Source organism: Asterias amurensis, chromosome 19 (assembly GCF_032118995.1).
Source record: "Asterias amurensis chromosome 19, ASM3211899v1".
Lineage (NCBI taxonomy): Eukaryota > Metazoa > Echinodermata > Asteroidea > Forcipulatida > Asteriidae > Asterias > Asterias amurensis.
The window spans coordinates 7,714,499-7,735,715 of NC_092666.1; the positions used below are offsets into that span (position 1 = coordinate 7,714,499).

The 21,217-nt window shown below is 40.2% G+C and overlaps 1 protein-coding gene and 2 pseudogenes across 3 annotated transcripts in view; all 3 read left to right on the top strand.

The window, feature by feature from the left end:
* Positions 1-21,217, top strand: part of LOC139951235 (uncharacterized) — a 90,446-nt gene that overhangs the window by 56,901 nt on the left and 12,328 nt on the right. For all 3 annotated transcript variants that reach the window (XM_071950011.1, XM_071950012.1, XM_071950013.1), the window contains exons 16-22: positions 599-876; positions 8,200-8,290; positions 9,072-9,153; positions 15,941-16,563; positions 18,393-18,536; positions 19,624-19,797; positions 20,757-20,834. In XM_071950011.1, the coding sequence (XP_071806112.1) occupies positions 599-876; positions 8,200-8,290; positions 9,072-9,153; positions 15,941-16,563; positions 18,393-18,536; positions 19,624-19,797; positions 20,757-20,834 (1,470 nt within the window). The remainder of the gene's footprint in view (positions 1-598; positions 877-8,199; positions 8,291-9,071; positions 9,154-15,940; positions 16,564-18,392; positions 18,537-19,623; positions 19,798-20,756; positions 20,835-21,217) is intronic.
* On the top strand, positions 13,239-14,185 carry LOC139951798 (uncharacterized; annotated as a pseudogene).
* On the top strand, positions 14,267-15,465 carry LOC139951705 (uncharacterized; annotated as a pseudogene).

The window sequence follows — 21,217 nt, forward strand, 5'->3', positions numbered from 1 at the left end:
TAGTAAGTGCTTAAAGGGTCTAGGTACAGTTTGTATGACACAAAATGCAATGTCCACAGATTCACATTAAACTCACACAGTTTGACAATACTGATGGTAGAAAGCTATCCCTCAAAATGCTGAGGTGCTGTAGTTTTTTGAAAAATGCGTATAGTTGTCATCTCACAAGACAAAAGTTATTGGTACCTTATTTGTTTTTCTTGATTGTCATAATTATTTGTTTTAACTTTACAAGCCTTCATTGAAATAACTGTTTTAATTTTTTCCCGAAAGTATTTTGGTATAACATTCATTTATTTATTTCTTTATTAATTGCAATTTTATTTAGCATTTATCAAATACGTTTTTTAATAAGTTAGTTTAAGGATTTATTGATTTGTTTTGGGTTTTTTGTTTTCTTTTCCTAAATTGACGGTTGGTCCAGATAGTTTGGACTGAAACCAATATAAATATAATAATAATACAAAAATAATAAAAACATTGGTGATGGTTGTTATGTATTACTAAACAAGCAAGAAACGTATACTGTACAAGAGAGACACAATTCAGGATTTCAAGGTAAAGGGTGAAATGCTTTGTAATTTGTGCTTGTTTGCAGACGGATATTGAAACTGAGGTACTATTTCGAGAAGTAGCAGAACAACTGGGAGAAGATTGGGAACGGTTAGCCACATATTTAGGCCACCGCCGTAGCGACTTGTACGCAGTGAAACGTGACAATGCAGATGATGTCCGCGACCAGATATTCTGCATGTTAGTTCGGTGGCAGCAGGAACTTGGACCATTTGGAAAGAACGCTTTCGACACTTTATCATCTAGTCTGAAGCGTATTGAAAGGAATGACATTGTTGAGTTTTTAAAGCGACGGGTTACAAGGTTTGTCTCATTATCATTGACTATTGCATTCACATAAGGTAGTAATGTTCCATTGTTGCCGGCCAAATTGGCCGCCATCTTGGATTTAAAGTATGATAGCTTAAGCAAGTATATCGAAAAAACATACAACAAACATTTCTAATCATAAATGGTGTTTGAAGCTTTGCATGGTGTGAAGAATAAGAGCATGCCATAAATATAAATGTTAATATTAAACTTGCGGGTACAACCGTGGGTAAAAACTCTTTTGAAGGAGTGGTGGCTCTGAAGACGAGCATAGCCGAGTATACTGTTCGAAATGTGCTGTTCTGGAGCAGCTGCTCCTATTAAAGGAACACGTTGCCTTGGATCGGACGAGTTGGTCAAAACAAAAGAGTTTGTAACCGTTTTTTATAAAATGCATATGGTTGGAAAGATGTTTTAAAAGTAGAATACAATGATCCACACAAGTTTGCCTCGAAATTGCTTGGTTTTCCTTCTACTGTGCGAACTAACATGGTCGGCCATTTATGGGAGTCAAAATTTTGACCCCCATAAATGGCCGACGTGTTAGTCGACGAGGTAAAAGGAAAACCACGCAATTTCGAGGCATGTTTGTGTGGATCATTGTATTCTACTTTTACAACATCTTTCTACCCATATGCATTTTATAAAAAACGGTTACAAACGCTTTTCAAAGACCAACTCGACCGATCCAAGGCAACGTGTTCCTTTAACTAGAAATGCAAATAAATGGTGTCTCTTACACAGTGACGCTAATAATGTGTTGCACCACATCACACAAAAGTTGTAAAAACCTACATCATAAATGCTGTTTCATCAACTACAAATGACCAGGTACAAATGGGATGCTGATCACCAGAAAATCGAAATAAATCAAGCAGAATAATAAAAAAATAAAAAATATTATTATTTTTTTTTTTAAATTAATACAACTGTGTTAGGCTTGGATTGGATGTAAAATTAAACACAGTACATATTATTTCTTTTTCTGAACGTCAATAACGGAGAATAATTTACACCTTAAACTAGACTAGATTATGCATTTTCCCTAATCACAATTTAATACAGAACAGAACAGGTTCAATCTCTTTTTGGAGTGTTTAGCCTACACATATGAGGGTCTTGTCACTGTGTTTCACCATGCTTCTGGCCTTCGGTTAAAGATGATGATGAAGATCTGACAGCAACTCTTGAGAATAATTAGAGAAGTTGTTTGAACTGTTAAAGAAAGAGATAAAGAAAACACAAATCATCTTAATATGTAATCATTCAGATCAATTCCATTCCATAAGCAAGTGGTTTTCTAGTTTTCAGACACTACTGCAACTGCATTTCAAGTTTTTATTTTGTTAAATCTAGGTCCAATCAGAAAAGTGGTTAGTACTGATTGACACATGCAGATTACACTTTTGTTGTACTTTTTAAAACGTAGCAAACTTTGCGGGGAAAAGCTCTTTGACACTCACGCTGAATATTTAAAAATTAGTTGGTAGACTGAGTCGGTCACTCTTATTATTATTATTAGCAGGCAATTGCAGACAACATGTTTTTTCAGTGCATATTAACTCTTGTTCTTTGTTGGCCTCATTAGTTGTCACCCATTTTATTTTTGTGAGTGATTCGTGTAATAATCTTTTTGGATGTGTATCTTCCACTAAATTTCCAAAATACAAAAATTATATTTATTATATTATATCAAATAACAAAACATATTCGAAGCTTATGACAAGATACTTACCGATAAAGAATTAGAAACAAGGATCCAACTTGTAGGGGCACAACAGCAATCAGCAGCCTGAGGATCATCAGATAGTTGCCTACGTATTATCACCATAATCAGTTGAAACGGTCGTTGAAACATGACCGACTGCGTGCATGACGTGAACGACAGAAAAAACTAGGTTTAAGTTTGCTCAGTAGAAAATACCATTATTGGCAGCTATTTCCTCATTCACTAAATCTTGCAACATCAGCTTTACTAAATCTGTAAATCCTTCATTACTAATACCTTGGGAGCTTACTTGTTTTGTCAAATAAAATTAGTTTGAGAAGAAATAGTTCAAAACAACATTTGAATCTACCACTTTACTTTCATCTCTGTTGCATGCAACATCATGAGGCATATATGCATCACGACGTAGGATGCCCAATTCCGTGCTCTCGTGGTTGCCATGGGTTCATTCAAGGTGAAAAGGGGATGGGGGAATGTTTTTTACCCTAACACAGTTGCAAGAGTGCGTGGTAGTCTAGTGGGATTTCTGGAAAAAGCGACTGTTTGGGGCATTTTGGGGTAAAAGTGGGGAACCAGACTTTTTCACCTGCAATAGCTGCACGTGCTTCGAAATCAACTAGTATGACGACCAATGAATTTCATCATTCATCAATTTTTGCATCCCATACATCCCTATATGCAGTTCAGCAAAGACAGTAAAGACAAACCCAGGAAAACGATCCTCTTCCAACCAGACTTGCTAGTATGACGACCAATGAATTTCATCATTCATCAATTTTTGCTCAGTCGATGCATCCCATACATCCCATATGCAGTTCAGCAAAGACAGTAAAGACAAACCCAGGAAAACGATCCTCTTCCAACCAAACTCCTACTACTTGTCTTCATGCGCCAATCCCTGTTTTAAACCGATGGCAGAGGTGTAAAAGGCAATTTTCTGGCGCCGAAAACCAGACAATGGTAGGCAGGCCACCTAGGAGAAGCAAAACTCTGATCACCATCCTGGGTAGGTAGAACTCCTAAGCCTAGGTTGGTAGTCTACCTAGGAGATGACCTCTCTGATCACAATCCCGAGTAGGTAGAACTCCTAAGCCCAGACTGATATTATATACATAGGAGAAGGACTTCTCTGATCACCATCCTTGGTAGGTAGAACTCCTAAGCCTAGATTGGTAGTCTACCTAGGAGACGGACCACTCTGATCACCATTCCGGGTAGGTAGAACCTGTATAAGCTTAGATTGGTAGTCTACCTAGGAGAAGGACCACTCTGACTATCAACCCGGGAAGGTATAACTCCTAAGCCTAGATATGGAGTCTACCTAGGAGAAGGACCACTCTGACTATCAACCTGGGAAGGTATAACTCCTAAGCCTAGATTGGGAGTCTTCCTATAGGAGAAGCAAAACTCTGATCACCATCCCGGGTAGGTAGAACCTTTAAGCCTAGATTGGTAGTCTACCTAGGAGAAGGACCTCTCTGGCCGCAAAACCGGGTAAGTAGAGTCCTGAGAGGAGTAGCGCCCCAAGTCTTATTATAACCTTAAAAAGGACACCAATGGTAAATGTTATGGCAAAACATTTACTTCCAGTTCCGGGAGTGGACAGGAGCGATGCTGCGGACATGTGTGCTGGCAAGGTCTTGGCCCGACAGTGTAACAGTGCCTATACCCCCCCCCTCACTAGACTATGGTGTAGTTCTGGTGCCCCAATTCTACAGTACATTCTTGCAAGTGAGTGTGGTGTACTTCTGGTGCACTTCATCATTGTTGAACAGTTTCTGGTGCCATGCGGGTGTACCACAAAGTGTATTGAGTGTGTGTGGTGTACTTCTGGTGCTGTTGCATATTCAGTGATTGTGTAGTGCAGATTTGGTGTACACCAGAGAGTCACCACGCACCAGATGATGTGGTGTACAATGTGTACACCACTGTTCGGTGTGTAAACCTTCCGAGGGGCACTTTGAACCATTACAAATAATACAGAGCAGACACAGAAGGTGATGACTTTTTTTATCGCCACTCCGTATTCATTTTTTTTTTGTGGCTACTTTAAGCCAACTAATTTGCTTACCGTTACGCAGCCCTATGAAATTGGGCCCATGCACACAGTGCAACATAACTGCAATACGTTGTTAGTGTTGCGCACAGCAGTGTGTATTTTACGTGTGTTTGTATGGTAGGCGTAGGGAAGTAAACGGGTCTCTAAAATGCTTCAGAAATGTTGTACAGTGTATTATCTTCTTATTACGCAAGTTAGTTTTTAAACCTTTCAATGGGCGCTTTGAACCATTAAAAAATAGTACATAATAAGACAGAGAAGGTGATGATTTTTTATTATCGTCACTCTGCATTTATATCGCCCGCCATTTTGTCAGTAGGGGGCCTACCCTTCTTTTTTGCTTAAGCATATGATCTAAAATCATGTGCGCGCAGATTGTTTACGTGCTAACCTCGTAAAATTGGTGTACGTTTAGCATGGAGGTAGAATGGTTCAAGCAATTATTTTTGCTACATTAAGCAAACAAATTTGCTTACCGTTATTAAGCAGCTCTATGAAATTGGGCCTTGGCCTGGCATGCCTGTGCTGAAGCATGCTCTGGAGGTAAGGAGGGGCTGAACCATGAAGTGTTTTAAATGTCAGGAGGTTGATTTTGTACTGAACTCTGAAACTATAATTACTAGCCAGTGTAGATTGTGTAGGATGGGAGAGATATGAGACATTTTTGTACAAATGCAGCATTTTGGACTGATTGTAATCGACGCAGTGTATTTTGAGGCAGTCCAGCAAGGAGACTGTTGCAGAAGTCGAGTCTGGTAGTGATGAAGGCATGTATGAGCTGCTCTGCTGCATTCGTTGTAAGCATGCGACGGATTGCTGCAATCCTTCTAATGTGCATATAGGACACCTGGCAGGTGTTAGAGACATGTTTCTCAAGAGTCATGAATCGATCAAATGATACTCCAAGATTGCGGGCATCAGAACTGGGTTGGACAATAGCATCGTCAATCTGCAAGTCTTGGATGTGTATTTTGTTTTTGAGCTGGGGAGACGATTTATGACAGGAAATTTGGTTTTGTCAGGATTGAACTTGAGGAAATTAGCCGACATCCAGTTCTGGATATCGGTCAGGCAGTTGGCAAGTGACTCAAGCATCTTGGAGCACCTGGTAGTGGGGCTGAATGAGGTGTATTGGGTGTTGTCTGCATAGAAGTGATATTGTAGGCATGTTGGCGCGCTATGCGACCCAGGGGTAGGGTACAGTGTAAAAAGAATTGGACCGAGGACAGAGCCCTGTGGTACTCCATACAGAACCTTAGCTTAATTTGAACTGAAGACTCCACTAGTATGCTGACAACCTGGAGGCGATCACTAAGGTGATCACTAAGCCATCTAAAAGCAGTGCCTTGGATACAAAATAATTACTTTGTCTACAGAGAAGTACCTTATAGTCGATCATGCCAAAGGCGGCTGAGAGGTCAATTAAGACTAGCAGTACGGCCTTTTTGCTGTCTACAGCACACATAATGTCGTTGTGGACCTTGAGTAGAGCCGTTTCAACACTGTGGCATGATCTGTGCTGATTGGTGGCTCTCACACAGCTGATATTTCGCCAAGTGCGCATTTAACCTGCTCGCAATGAATTTCTCAATGACCTTTGACACGAAAGACAGGTTCAAAATTGGGCGATAGTTTTTCATATCATCAGAGTCGAGTGTCTGTTTTTTGATGACTGGTGTAACCAGGGCTGTCTTGAAGCGCTAAGGAAAAAAATCGGTGCTTAGTGACATGTTTGTGATCAGTGTGATACATGTAGGTCCTACAAGTTCGTCCAGGCTAGCCTTGACCATGGATGTGGGGGTGGGGGGGTCCAGCAGGCAGGATTTCAGAGGGGAGGTACGAATGACTTTGGCAATCTCGAGTTCTGATGACGGGGTGAATGAAGTAACCGAGAACTGGAAGCACTGAAGATTATCCGCATTGTCTGGAAGGATCGGGGCCATTTGGTCAAGATCATCTCTGATTCGTGGATTATGCTGGTGAAGTAGACAGAGAACCTATCAGCAAGCTCTTTGCGGGACACATGTGTGGGGAGTTTTGGGGCTGGTTTCCTGTGCAAAAGGGCCATTGGTTATTTGAAAGAGTGCTCGTTGGTCACCTTGGCAGTCTCTGATTTGATCATGGTAGTAGTTGGACTTTTTAACTTGAAAGTACGCAAGAAGATAATACATTGTAAAAAATTATTCTGAAGCATTTTAGACACTACACCTACTGTACAAACACACGTACAATACACACTGCTGCGCCAGCACAGATGTTGCACTTATGCGCTGTGTGAATAGGGTAGCTTAAGCAAAATAGAGGCATTAAGGACCCTTTTTGTTTGCTTACCACTTTAAGCAAAAAACCTTGCTTAAAGCAAGGCTATGAAATGAAAAATTTGCTAGGTGCGCCCAATAAGCACAAAATCGACCGTTACGGCAGCTCTATGAAATTGGGCTCTTCGCTTAAACAGGGTGCTCATGCAGAAATGGGGCTTTAAGGACCCTTTTTGCTTACTTGCTTGCTTGCTTGCCACTTTTAGCAAACAAAATTGCTTAACCAGACTATGAAATGAACAATTTGCCCGGTGCGCCCGTTAAGCACAAAATTGACCATTAAGCAGCTCTATGAATTTGGGCCCTGAGGTCTGAGGTCTGAGGTCATCAGGCAGCAAGCTTTTTGTTCCTCGGACTCGCCTTGCTTCTTATGGTGATAGGGCCTTATCTAATCTTGCCCCCCGCCTCTGGAACTCTCTGCCTCAATGTCTAAGAGATATACACATGACAATTCTTACTTCCAAAACTCCCTTAAAACACATCTTTTCAGACTAGCCTTTGAACACATCTGAGTTTTCTTTAATTGACCTATAGACCGGCGCCTTTGAATGCCTATACAGAGAAAGTGTGCCTTACAAATCCTGCGTTTTATTATTATTATTATTTTCACCCATTGGTCTTTCCCACCTACATGGTAGAGTATTCGCAGCACAATATTGCACAACACTGGCTAAGATTATTTGTGGAAAAAAAACCAACAACACTATTTTATATAGTGTCAAATGTCAAGAAACGGACTGGCTTGAAGGGCATTTGTATTTTTAAACGCAACTTTTCTTGTTTCATTCTTTCTTTCTTTTTCACAATTGTTATTATTTTTCTTATAACAAATTTAAAAAACAAATCGATGCGGCGTCCAAAGATGGAGCTGGCAGGGACGAGCAAGATGTTATTTATTTTACTTGGCCCTTATATGTACTTATTTGAAAGGCAAGTTATGTGAGGGTGAAACACTTAATGGACTGTTCGTATGGTAAGTGTCCGTACTGCGATATGTTGTTACTGTCTTTTTGCTTTTTTTGATTCCCCCATCTTCCCGGAAACCAGTCCCTTCCATTCCTGTCAGTGGGGTTTGGAGCTCTGTCGAGCTTCACAGGGGTCTCCAAGTGTCAATGCAAACTGGTTCAACGAGCTTTAGAATTCGTCATTTTGTATAATTAAATAACTAAACTATATCCCTCTTAAATAATGTACAATGATTTTGTCAAAAGAATACCCCACGAGCAAAGACGTAATAAAGGAGAAGGTACTGATGACGAGGACTTAAACCAGCAACTGCACAGGGCGAAACTCTCTACCGAGGTAACTATGAGCCATCAAAAAGGGGAATTCACTATGACAAGTAATCATTCAACAAAACAACAATGTGCAGACACAAGCTGAACGCGTTAAAATATGGGGAAGGAGTTCTCAGTATGCAGAACTGTAGATTTAGTTTTAAATATGTCTCATTCAGAATTAAATTCAAGGTCTTCACAGCAAACAAAATACACAAATACAGAAATCTTGTAGCATCCACCAGTCTTGACTATTTGTGTCCAATCGGAAATCTTTGCAAATTTTATAAGAAAATCAAACTTTAGATAGTGATATTAAAGTAAGATATAGTCTAAGCTATTTAATATAAACTTAAATTAATGTGTAGGCCACTAGTTGTGTATTTTATACACTTTTGAAGATAAGACGCCATCTCTGAGATTGGATTTTTGGCCAAGTGTTAAGCCTGCATTTTTTTTATAAAAATGAATGAGGATGCAGTTTTGAAAATGGCAGTTCCAATAAAAGTCTGACAAACTTTATAATACTTTTATTGGACTCCACAAATAAACATACATGTAGCATCTCCGATGAAAATTGTAGGCCTCTATACTTTTTGTGTTTTGTGGTTTTTTTAAAATCAGATTTGCCGCCAAGACCACCTAATCAGAGATGGCTCTCGATCTGAAATTGTATTTTTGTGTATAAAGTACATGAGTGCAAACTGCAGAGTGTCATGCTTTTGCCATGAAGTGCACAAAATTTTCTTTGGACTACATGGGAGTGAATGTATAACCATTTTTTTAAACATTTTTTTGTTAATCAGGAAGACAGCAATCTGGGTGCTGCAGGACATACTTCAATCACACAGACTACTCAAGCAGTTACACAGATGGTAGCAAGAAATGGTGAGCAAACAGTCAAAGGCTGACCCCTATAAATCCTCCGAGAGGAGAAGCGCTGTAGCAGAGGATGCGCATCAATGTTTTTTTGATGATAATCAAATAGACGTTTACACTTATTAGTAGTATTTGTTATGAAAAGAAATGTCCCATATGATCAGTGTCCCACACGAAAGTGACTCAAAAAACCTCTCTTAATAAGGGAATAAAAGAGTAGGCGACGAGTTCTTAAAGGGCCGCATAAAATCGGCAGGGTCGTGGCCGTGTGATAAAGGCCCCAGCCGAAGACGAGGGCCTTTAGTGCACGGCCACGCCCCTCCAAGGTTTTAAACGGCCGTTTAAGAACGAGTCACTACTCTTTTATAAATGTCCTTATATAAAAGTCCTTTTATAAAAGTCATAAATGCCCTTATGTTAAAAAGTGAAAGAATCTCACAATTATAGACTAGGTGACACTGTTCTTTCTTTCAAAATTTGCGAATTTTAAAAAAATTTGAAAAATGTTTTGTGCGCGTCGGTCGGTGTGTGTACGCGCGTGTGTGTACACACATTACGCGCTGTTGCTAATAGCTATGAATTGCGTTTCGCGTAATTTAAAATGGCGTACATTAGCTTGCGCGCCCAACACGCGAAGACAGCAAGTCTAAAACAGCTTCAGCTGTGTCTTTATCAACCGTTTAAACACCCCCACGTGACGCACTCTCCACCAATAGGATTAGCGAAACTGTCCAGGGTATTGAGTGTCATGGCCGAGTGGTTAAGAGCATCAAATTCAAGTTCTGGTGCAAATTCACCGGAGTGTGGGTACGAATCCTGGTCATGACACTTGTGTCCTTGAGCAAGATACTAATTGCTTCTCTTTCACCAGGGGATAAAATGGGTACCCAGCAGGCACAAGATGGTCATAGCAACGTTAAACCGACGTCAAATCCGACGTCAGATGACGGTCAGCTCATGGTTCTATGTGAAAGTTTGTAGGACGTCTGTTATCGACCATGATACAACATAATTTCTCCGACCACAAACCGACGTCGAAAGACGGTCAATAAATGAATGTCATTTAGACGTCGGCAAATTTCCCAAAACATGACGTCAAATCCTGACGTCGGATGACGGTCGGCTCATGGTTCTATGTGAAAGTTCGTAGTACGTCTGTAATCGACCATGATACAACGTAATTTTTCCAACCACAAACCGACGTCGGCATATTGTCAATTAATGACATGTTTAGACGTCATTAGAATACCCCAAACTTGACTTTACATCAACATTTTATGTTTACTATTTATTAGTTAGTTTATTTTTAATTATTAACAATATCAATTAATACAATGCACACATACAATCCGCTTGATCTCCCTTCGTCGACCTCTAGTCACCGCACCTATATACTATTCAATGGTACAGCATGTGTATATATACCAATCGGTTTCAAGAGTTTTGCATTCATGGGTGTTATAGATTGTAATTAAAATTTTGTAGTTTTAATTAATATTTTGGAATTAAGCTGTCAAATTTAGCTCACACATTGAATTTATCACAAAATCTATTGATATTTAACACAAAAAAAAAAAAAACGTGTTTGTAGTATCTAATTACCGATAAATTTGTTGTATAATTGTTGCAGTATGTAACCACATCTAAGTCTGACCTCAAAATTTGCATAATATGCAAATGATGTCGTGCCAGTAAATTGCCATCACAAGCTGACCATAATATGACGAAATACTGATGTACATATTATGACGTCATAATGATGTCACAGATTGACCAAAATATAATGGCGCTACTATCTGGTTATAACACAAACAATAATATGAGGTTTGTTTATGGTCGGCTTATGGTACTACAATTATGGTTTCAAAGGAACATACAAAAGATTTACGGAGTGGTGAGGGTAGGAGGCACTTCTTTAAGATTGCTTAGCAGATGGTGAATGAGCGGAAGGATGTGACTGGTGCGAGCTGTGACAAGGATTAGGATGGTAACATCGTGACAGAAAGTGAAGGTGTCCAAGCAGGACGTGTGGAAGAGATACATGAAGCGGCTGCTCAATGAGGAGATGAGTGGGACAGGGAGGTGGAAAGTGACGTGGTGGAGGGCCCATTTTGCCTTATCAAAGAATGGGAGGTGGCTCAGGCACTGAAGCTCACCAAGTATGGGAAGGCCGCTGGTCCATCTGGAGTGGTTCGTTAGATGTTGGGGGCCTCTGCTGGTGTCAGTGTACAGTGGTTGACAGCTTTGTGCAATTCCATCTTGGCAGAAGGTCGTATTCCAACAGATGGCAGTACAGTGGCGAGGACAGAAGCAGGGGAAAGTAGGAGTTTGAAGAGAAGGTCGTCGTACAACAGGGCTCACTACTGTGCTCCATGCTGTTGGCTACTGTGATGGACCAGGAGTGGATTGCACCAAGCGGTCTTAAACCAGTCTATGCACTATAGCCGGCTAACTTGAAACGCGCTTAGACAGTCTTTAATTATAGACCGATTGCAATAGCGCGGTCTTTAATTATAGCCAGTCTTAAATCTTAAGCCTGCTCTGAGCTGGCTATAATCGGTTTTTGTTTTGTTTTTTTAAGATGGCGCTGCATTTGTTAGTTGTAGATGATTTGATGCAAAGAGCTCTACGACGAGTTTGTATTTTAGAAATAGATTACACCCATGAGAGGCATTTTGATGATGATACAGTGAATCGTAAATATATGTTCCCAAGAGTAAAAATTATACAACTCACAGATTTGATATCCAATGCCGTACCGCCAGTGACTGCAGAAGTGCTAAGTATAATGGGACATTTGTTCGTATTGCATTACTTTTCGCCGACTTATCTAAGACCGGCTTATTGCAACAGGCTTAATGACTGACTAAGCTAAGACAGATAGCCGGCTATAACTGACTGGTCTTAGACCGCTGACTAAGACCGTTTTATTACAATCCGCCCCTGGTGTCCAATGAGACACTAGACTTGACTCAAGTCCCGATCCCTTGTCATTGCCAGAAAACTGTTGTTTTGTGATGCTCTGTATTTCCCCTACCTGTTCCCACGCGGGACAGGGACTTGACGAAGCCGCAGACGCCTGATATTTAAATGTATTCACTTATGAATATGTGTAACGGCCCCCCCCCCCCCCCCCCCCCCCCCCCCCGAGTGGAGGGGATTGGCACCATTTTGAGGAGGCACAGGCTGGAGGTGGTTCGGTCATGTGGAAAAAAAGGAGGATACAAACTGGGTCAAGAGGTGTACCAACATAATTGTGGGTGGGCCCTCGCCCATTAGTCGACCACGCAAGATGTGGCAGAGCTCCGTGTCAAATGACATAAACTGCTTGAAATCAATGCAAGGGACATGACGGGCAGGGTCAAGTGGAGGAGAGCCTTAGGTAGGGAGCAGACCAACCCAGAACAGACTGGACAATGGCCTTGAAACCAATAGCTGTTGAGTGAGATGCTTGGTCAGAATCCATGTCTCACAGCCATATAGGAGTACATGTATAGGTAGGCGGGCTGTCTTGATGAAGATGTTGAGTTTTAGCTCTTGAGTCACAGTAGAGGACTTCCATATCCTTCCCAGTTTCCAGAAAGCACCCCATGCTACATATCTACGTCGTCGTATGTCACTCTCTGATGATGCCTTCATTGACCCCAAATATTTGAAGTCTGTTTTGTTTGATGACTTCTCCTTTGAGTGTTAGGTTTGTACATGGTTGAGTAGTCATCAGTTCGGTTTTCCTGGTGTGTATCTTGAGCCCACCTGATCTGGCAGCTTCTGAGACATCTAGTAGTTGTGATCTTGCGCCCTCCAGGGTTGATTCACAGAGTGAGATGTCATCTGCAAATTCCAAATCACTCAGAATCTGAGCTGGCGCTCTACTAGATCTCCTTCGATGTGTTATAAAACCCGAGTCTTTGATGGAGATTGATAGCACGTAGTCAGAGCCACATAAACAGTGAGAAAGGGGGCCAAGACATCCCCCTTGAGAATTCCGGTGTCTGTTGGAACCTCTGTGGTCAGTTCTCCTTCAACGAGCACTGCACTCTTCGATCCATCATACAGAAAGCGGATGGCCTTCCCATGTCTTAAGGTACACCATAATGACGAAGGATGGGAAACATGAGTTTTCTGTCGACGGAGTCAAAGGCCTTTTGGAAGTCTACAAAGGTTGTGTACAAAGGGTAGTTGTTGGGCTGCTGCACCCTCCATGACTCTTCTCAGGATGTGAATTTGGTCGACACAGCCACGGCCTTCACGAAAACCTGCCTGGGTGTTTCTTAGGTATATAAGGATCAATATATATTGGTTTGCGGTAAACACCATGTGTGTATATCTACTTGCCAGGTAGAGTTGTTCTTAGGGAACTGTCTTGCTTACCTATGTCCGCCTAAAGAAGAACCCGATCCCATCAGTTGAAAGGAAGCTCGCTGCCAAACTCTTCTCCCTAAACCGTAGCACTGCCATATCCACTCCACTGTACAGATAACTCAGGCCTTCGGCCTCAAAGTGCCCGAGATTCTTTGGTCAGCCAAAGATTCACAAACCAGACAAACCGCTCCGCCCTATTGTCTCCTCTCGAGGTTCCCCTACCTACAACCTCGCCCAACACTTGACCAAGCTTTTACACCCACTTGTGGGCAAAACACCTCACCATGTACCCAATTCAGCAGGGTTTATAGATATTATCAAGGGAATTGAATTACAGTCATCCGATATATTAGTGAGTTTTGATGTCAAATCTCTTTTCACTAACGTACCCACCGATGAACCTTGCCAAATAACCAAAGCGGTACTAGAACAAGATGATACTCTAACCGATCGAACCAGCCTAACGCCAGACCAGATTCATGATCTATTAATGACATGCGTGAAGTCCACATACTTCCAATGGAGAGATGGATATTACAGACAGGCTTTAGGAACCCCCATGGGGTCTCCTATCTCCCCAGTCTTAGCGAACATTTTCATGGAAGATTTTGAACAGAAAGCCCTGGGTACCGCTCGACTCAAACCCAAACTTTGGCTCCGATATGTGGATGACACGTTCATAATTTGGTCGCATGGATTGGAAAACCTTGATGACTTCCTTAGTCACATTAACCGCCAACACCCTAATATTCAGTTCACCATGGAAACTGAGACATCCGATTCATTACCTTTCCTTGATGTACTCATTTCCAGGAAGACTGATGGTTCTCTAGTACACTCCGTATACAGATAACCCACCCATACAGACCGCTTCGTCAACGCTCGGTCATTCCATCCTCCTTCTGTGAAAGCCTCAGTGAACCGGACCCTAATTCAAAGGGCACACATTATTTGTGATAAGGAACACTTACCTCATGAACTGGAGCACCTTAACACAGTGCTAAAAGCGAATGGATATAAACCTAACAAACGAGAGTCCCTTTCAAAACACAACTCTCAGTCTGCACAATCCAAAGATATGCCCATTGCGGTCCTTCCGTACATTGGTCATTCCTCACACAAAATTCAACGGATCCTCCGTGAGGCCAAAATCAAGGTCTACTACCGAACTCGCAACAAGTTGGATACTAAGCTACACACCCACAAAGACAAGCATGACTCTAGCAGTCAGGCAGGGGTCTATCGAATTCCTTGTACTTGTGGTAAAGTGTACATTGGCGAGACCGGTAGAGATCTAACTACCAGGCTAAAAGAACATAAAGCACACGGCCGCAGAGGGGAATATGACAAATCTGCCATTGTCAAACACTCCACCGATTTAGACCATGTCATAGATTGGGACCAGGCTCGTATCATAGCACCTGAGAGACATTGGTATACAAGGCGCATAAGGGAAGCTATCGAAATACACAGACACGACACTGTGCCACAAGATATCGGCTATTTCATCAGCAGCATTTGGCACACTATCCTACCACCCTCCTCCTCCAACAACCACCAACCTACTGATACGCCTCACTACACCCGAGAGGTTTCTCACACAATGGGCAACCCTAACAATGGTCCTGAGCCCGCCAACCACACAACCAATCAGAGCATTGATTGAACTGCAGTGGATCCACTGAACCCCTATAAATAAGCCCACTCCTCTCTACCTCTTCAGTCTCCTGACGATGACTAGAGCAAGCTAGTCGAAACGTTGAGACCAATTCCGAACTGACTCCACGGCAGTACAGTTATTACGATCCTATAAGCTAAAGTAGTAGTCCAGTCAAATTTCTATACCATCCGCCCTGGTAATAGTTATAAAGCAGGACAGTTCTTTTCAGAACTGAGAAGTCTCCCGAACCTCCGATTTTCTACTCCACGGCAGTAGAATAAGCAAGACAGTTCCCTAAGAACAACTGTACCTGGCAAGTAGATATACACACATGGTGTTACCGTAAACCAAACCAATATATATTGATACCCCACCATGCAATGCCTCAAATCCTATATATATAAGGATCGACGATAGGTCTTATTCTGTCAAGGAGCACTCTGTTGTAGATCTTTGCAGCAACTGACACTAAGGTGATGCCTCTGTAGTTTGACATGGAAGTCAGGTTACCCTGAATAATAATAATAGTTATTCATTTTTGATAAAGTGTCTTACAAAAAAAAATCTCAAAACGCTGTACAGAAATTGTTTACATTTTATAAACATAAGCAAAATACAGCAAGAGTACATTATACAATATATGAACTACCATAGCTCCTAAGAGACTTAGTTACAAGGTGTCTTTGCAAATCTCACTTCAATTGCACAGTTTCAAATTGCATTGATACTTGTATGAGTCTTATTTTATTGTGACAACTTTTTTTTCTTTTCCAGAACCGCTTTCTCATCTTGAAGAGGTATTGAATGAGTTTGACAAGCAGACTAAGATCATCAGTGCCAAAGAGAAGACTGACATCTTGCTGCAGTTACCATACATGGCAGTTGGCTTCTTCAATAACTTAGGTGGCACTTTGGCTCTGAAGAAATATGATGTGCACCTTTACATTCCGCATGGTGCAATACCTGAAGGCCCTCCCAAGCTGGTGTATATCTATGTCAACCCTGATGAAATAGTTGCTGAGAAAGTCAATAGTGAAGAGAAACAATTGTCACCAGAGGTTCAATGTGGTCCTCCAGGTCTCACATTTAAAGACAGTGTGGTGTTGTCTTTTCCTCATCATGCAGACTCATCTGGCTGGAAGTTTACTGCTAAGATGTGTCCAGCCTCTTCAGCAGCCTGGCAAGCCCTTGATAGCAGCATTGATGGTCAGCTGGTGTCTGCTCAGGGAGGCAGAGCAATTTTTTTGGTCGATCATTTCACTGGGTTTGCATTGTTTGGCACATCATCGGGTAGTAATGGAATTTGTGTGAGAGTTGGAGCCTTTGGAGGTATCTTTGATCTGAGGAGTTATACTTTTCGAGTTTATATGTGGAAGGATGACAGGGTGTCTGAGGAGGTAATACGATTTTCCAAATTTGTTAAAGAACGTTTAAGGAATTCTTCATGATGAAAATATCTGATGGGCTCTGCAAAATCAAGTCACAAGGGGGACAATTCACTTATTGGGTTTTATACATAGCTGAAAAGAGCCAACAAGCTTCAGTTTGGCATATCTTACACATTTCGTCAGCGGTTTCACGAAGTAGCACTCACTGCTATACCAGCAAAAAACAACAATCAAAGAAAACGGCCTCTGAAGTTGAACACTTTTAAGAAACCCGCCTCCCTTCAAAACTTCAAAGTATTTCCATTTAAATTTTTCAATGTAGATACTTGATGACTTGAACTTATCAATTAATCTTATTTTGACTCATTTGCATAATTAATTATGAAACTAGACACAAGAGAAGATGCGTGCTACTTCGTGAAACCCAAAAAGTGCAAAATATGTCTTTTTGCGTTTTCACGAAGTAGCACTCGCCTATGCTACAACACAGCATTTTGTATTGATTTTTGAAACTAGGTCAGCGCGCGCGCGCTCACACAACTTGCGTGCTACTTCGTGAAAACGTTTTTACCACACTTTGACTCGAGTGCGTGCCATGCATACAACGGTAAACAGAGGTTCGGGTGCTACTTCATGAAAACAAAAAATGCCACGTTTGTGCCAAAATTGAAAACACTAATTAGCTTAATTAAAAAAGTAAAGCTGTCTGAGCTTCGAAACATTATGGAATTGTAGGTCTTCGTGCATTATCAACAGAAATGTAAAAAAAAATAAAATGTGTAAAAAAATCCTTAAGCACGTAGAGTGCTACTTCGTGAAAACGCTGACGATTTGTATGATGTTTGGTTCAAAAGTAATGACCTTTTGAAAAATAAATTATGTCACAATCTTAAAATATGACCCATACTGGGGAAACAGCCCGTCAAGATTAATTTCTTTTCACCCTCCCATCATTCAACAGTCCTGTACTGGAAAGCGGGTTGTGCGACAAGCGACTCATTTATGTAGAACCTGTCTCATATAGTTACATGGGGGTAGGCAAGCAATTCTTTTATAAATCGGAAAACTTGTATGTTTGAGTTGTATTTCAAGTGTTTATGTTGAAATCAGTGATCACAGATCTATTGTAGGAATCATGCTTGTTTTATTTGAAAGGATGCACAATGCACATGTAAAAGTTGTTATAGGAAATAAAATGCAGAATTTTAAACAGCTACCTGAGCGGAATGTTTTTAACGGAATTGGTATTTTAACTTGTTTATAAAGCAGTTGTTTACCATTTTAATGTAATTTTGATATGTGAACACTTCTGAAATTTTCGTAATTATCAATTAAAAAATCAGGCCCCAACCTAAAGGTTTTCAAAAACTAAAAACACTTCTGCCGTTGACGGCCCCGTCAAAGGACAATGCCCGCTGACGTCGTTTGTGGGAGTTTGCTTTGTTATACCTTCACGCTGCAACAAAGCGGCTTAACAAATTGGAGCTCCCAACTATAACGTTTTAAGAGTGATTACGTAACAGCTTTTCGCAAATTTATCAGAAAAGCGCTGGATAAGGGTATTCAAAATGATTGTTTCTTTTACACAATTAAAATCTATTTATAATCGTATGACTCGATTTTCTTATTCATTGAAAACATTTTAAATGAAATTCAGCAAAGTTCACGACTTGACGTTTTCGTTTAACCAGGTCTTTAAATTAAAACTCTTTTGTTACAAAGTTGGACAAGATGCCGTAGTTGGTTGTTGTTTTTTGTGAATTTTTAGCTTAAAATACCATGCTGTTCTGAATAGTAAAACTCTTTCTTGTTATTCCACATTTTTGTTTGTCTCGCAGAGAGTTGAGGAACTTGAGAGGAAACTAAGATCAGAAATGTTGGATACCTATAAGAATATGATTTTTGTCAAAGATAGAGGACACATGCATGTGGAGATGACAGAAACCGTTGAGGGATGGGAAGTGAGACCACAAACAATCCAGGTAAAGAAATCTAACACAAAGACATTACCGTAATTACTACATCAGTTGAAACAAGTTTGACATTTGAGTTTATTTACCTGTAACCTTTAGGAGACCAAAGCAATTGTCAATGGAGACTTGGAAATACAAGTACAGAATGAGTATTTGGCCATGGAAGCCGTGTATGGGTCTAGGGGCAAAGCCCTTGGGTAGGGTGAGGCAGCCGATCCCTCTTTAAGGTGTTATGTTTTTAGCTTGGTATAAAAAAGCTCTCCTTGCTATAGATTATTTATATCGTAATTAATCTTAGGCTTGGTTCAGTTCCTGAAAGCTTTTGACTTTCTGCATATGCTATAGAATATTCATATCTTAAGGGGCCATTCATAATTGTCGATGTTTTTTAAATTTTGAATTTTTTTTCTTCTCAAATTAGTGGGTGGGTGGGTCAAGGTACATAATTGAAAATCGAAACTCACTTTTTATAAAAAAAAAAAAAAGGTTAATAAATAGGAATAAAAAAGCGAAGTTTGACTTGCCTGCGTACCAGTGTTCCTTAAAAACATCAACAATTATGAACGGCCCCTAATTAAACTTAGACTTGGTTCAGTTCCTGGAAGCTTTTGACTTTTTGCATATTTGAAGACTAGGGAGGACTCTTAATCTTTATTAAATATATCATTATTAGGCAAGTTTTGATAGAATGTACACTTGAAAAGAACTCTTGAATAAACCTATAATCCTAATTTTTATTGTTAGGCTTTTGTAACAAAATGCCCTTTATTATTTTTTACTTCTCCCTTTCTTTTTTTTATAGTCCCTATTCAATTGTTCTTCTTTTTACTTTCTATCTCTCCGTTTTTTTTTTTTTTACTTTCCCCCTTTTTAAATATTTTTTTATAATTTTTAAATGATGGGGGAAGCCGCCTTGTGCCTCCCTGCAGCGTAATATGCTACTCATTGTCTTACTTCGGTGTAATAAAACAAGTCAAACAATCCAGACAACAGAAAACAATAATTTGTATCTTTTACGAGAGCCGGTGATATCATAGTAAAAGGAGAGTTTTTCCTCTAGCAGTAAAGTTCCCAGCAAATTGATTTTTTTGTTCAGGAGATCCGAGAAGAGGATGTATGGGCGTTCTCTCAGAATTCAGTCTCATTCAATGTGAGAATTAGGGGAGGCATCAAAGATGAAATTCCTTACATGGCTGTAAATTGCTACCAGCAACAAGAAGGAGATGATGGGCAAGGAAGGCAGCTTCTACTCGATGTTGGGCCAAAGCTAGTGGGTATTTTCAGATAATTAATAAAAAATGATTATTAGAGATAACCAGGAAGATACAAATATAACTGAAGGGATGTTTTGATCAGTAAGCTATGGTTGTCTTTAGGAGGATGCTGGACTCTTTTGCTGGACGCTATTTAAGTAATAATATAATAATAGTAATAATATCAAAGTCTGATATAGCGCAGTTTCTACCAAACAAGGTACTGAAGGCGCTGAGTATATACAAAATATCAGAAAGATAGGTTATTGCAGTGATGAATTCTGAGACCCAAGTACTGCCTTGGGGATGAACTTCAGTTTAGTGAGCACACACTCCCTACCCAAACCCAGTGGTGGGTTTTTGAGTTTTCAGTTCCAACTCCAGCCAACATGCTTCACCGAGCTCAGCCCAGCTTTTCTCGTTTCTGTTCCCACATTTTTACACCATAGAGCAATGCCCAGCTACAATTTCCAAGGCAGTACTTAAAGCAGCGTTCAACAACAGAGTCAAGCATCCTCCTGAAGACTATCAGAGCATACTGATCCAAAGGTTCAGTTGTCAACCACCGGTTCTTTTCAGAACCAACACTAGCCAAAGAGAGATAATCACATGGTGTTACCGCTAACCTCACCTGGTTATATTAAGAATGGTAATTTTTCCCTCTTGTGTATTTTCAAATAAAAAAATATAAATAAAACAATAGGAAAATTTGGTTTGTTTTAAAGGCAACCAAGTACAAACAAATGCACGTACAAGTAAATGCTCTACCTACAGTAAAACAGAAAATTATATGAATACAAATATGATAAATGCAAATTGTGTGTGTCTGAACGTTATTAAAACTTTATCGAAAAAGTTAAGGACGTGTTAGTAAATTCATTCGGCAAGAGTGGCTTTAACGCTTGACTTTGCACCGTAATACACAGTCATCATTGGTGCACCGCAATGCTTGATTGGATTCATTTTTACACTACAGGCTCAAATGAGGAATAACAACTTGATCCACACCTGTGATGCTCTGCAGAGGCGTATGTGCGATGCTGCTCATTCAATTGTAAGAGCTACAGGCAACTAAATGTATCGGTTATAGCAATAGTATATAAAAACAACTAATGAAAGAGAATTCCAGAAATATGAAACTATGATATAAGTCAGGGTAAACAATTGATGCTTATTTGTGGTTTCCACCAATGCTTTCGCTTGAATGCAATATTGGCACAACAATACTCAAGGATAGGAACTGCAGAGATTACAATGGAAACATTTCATCTGTACCAATTGTCTAATAAATAATAGGCTTATATAAAACAAGACTTTGATGGAAATTTAAGTGTGTTATTTAACAAATTTAGGCACCACATGGAGACTTGTTTTGATTGGCCCTTACTGACCACTTAATTCTAAGAATGTCCTAAAATAAATTAAACACATTTAAAA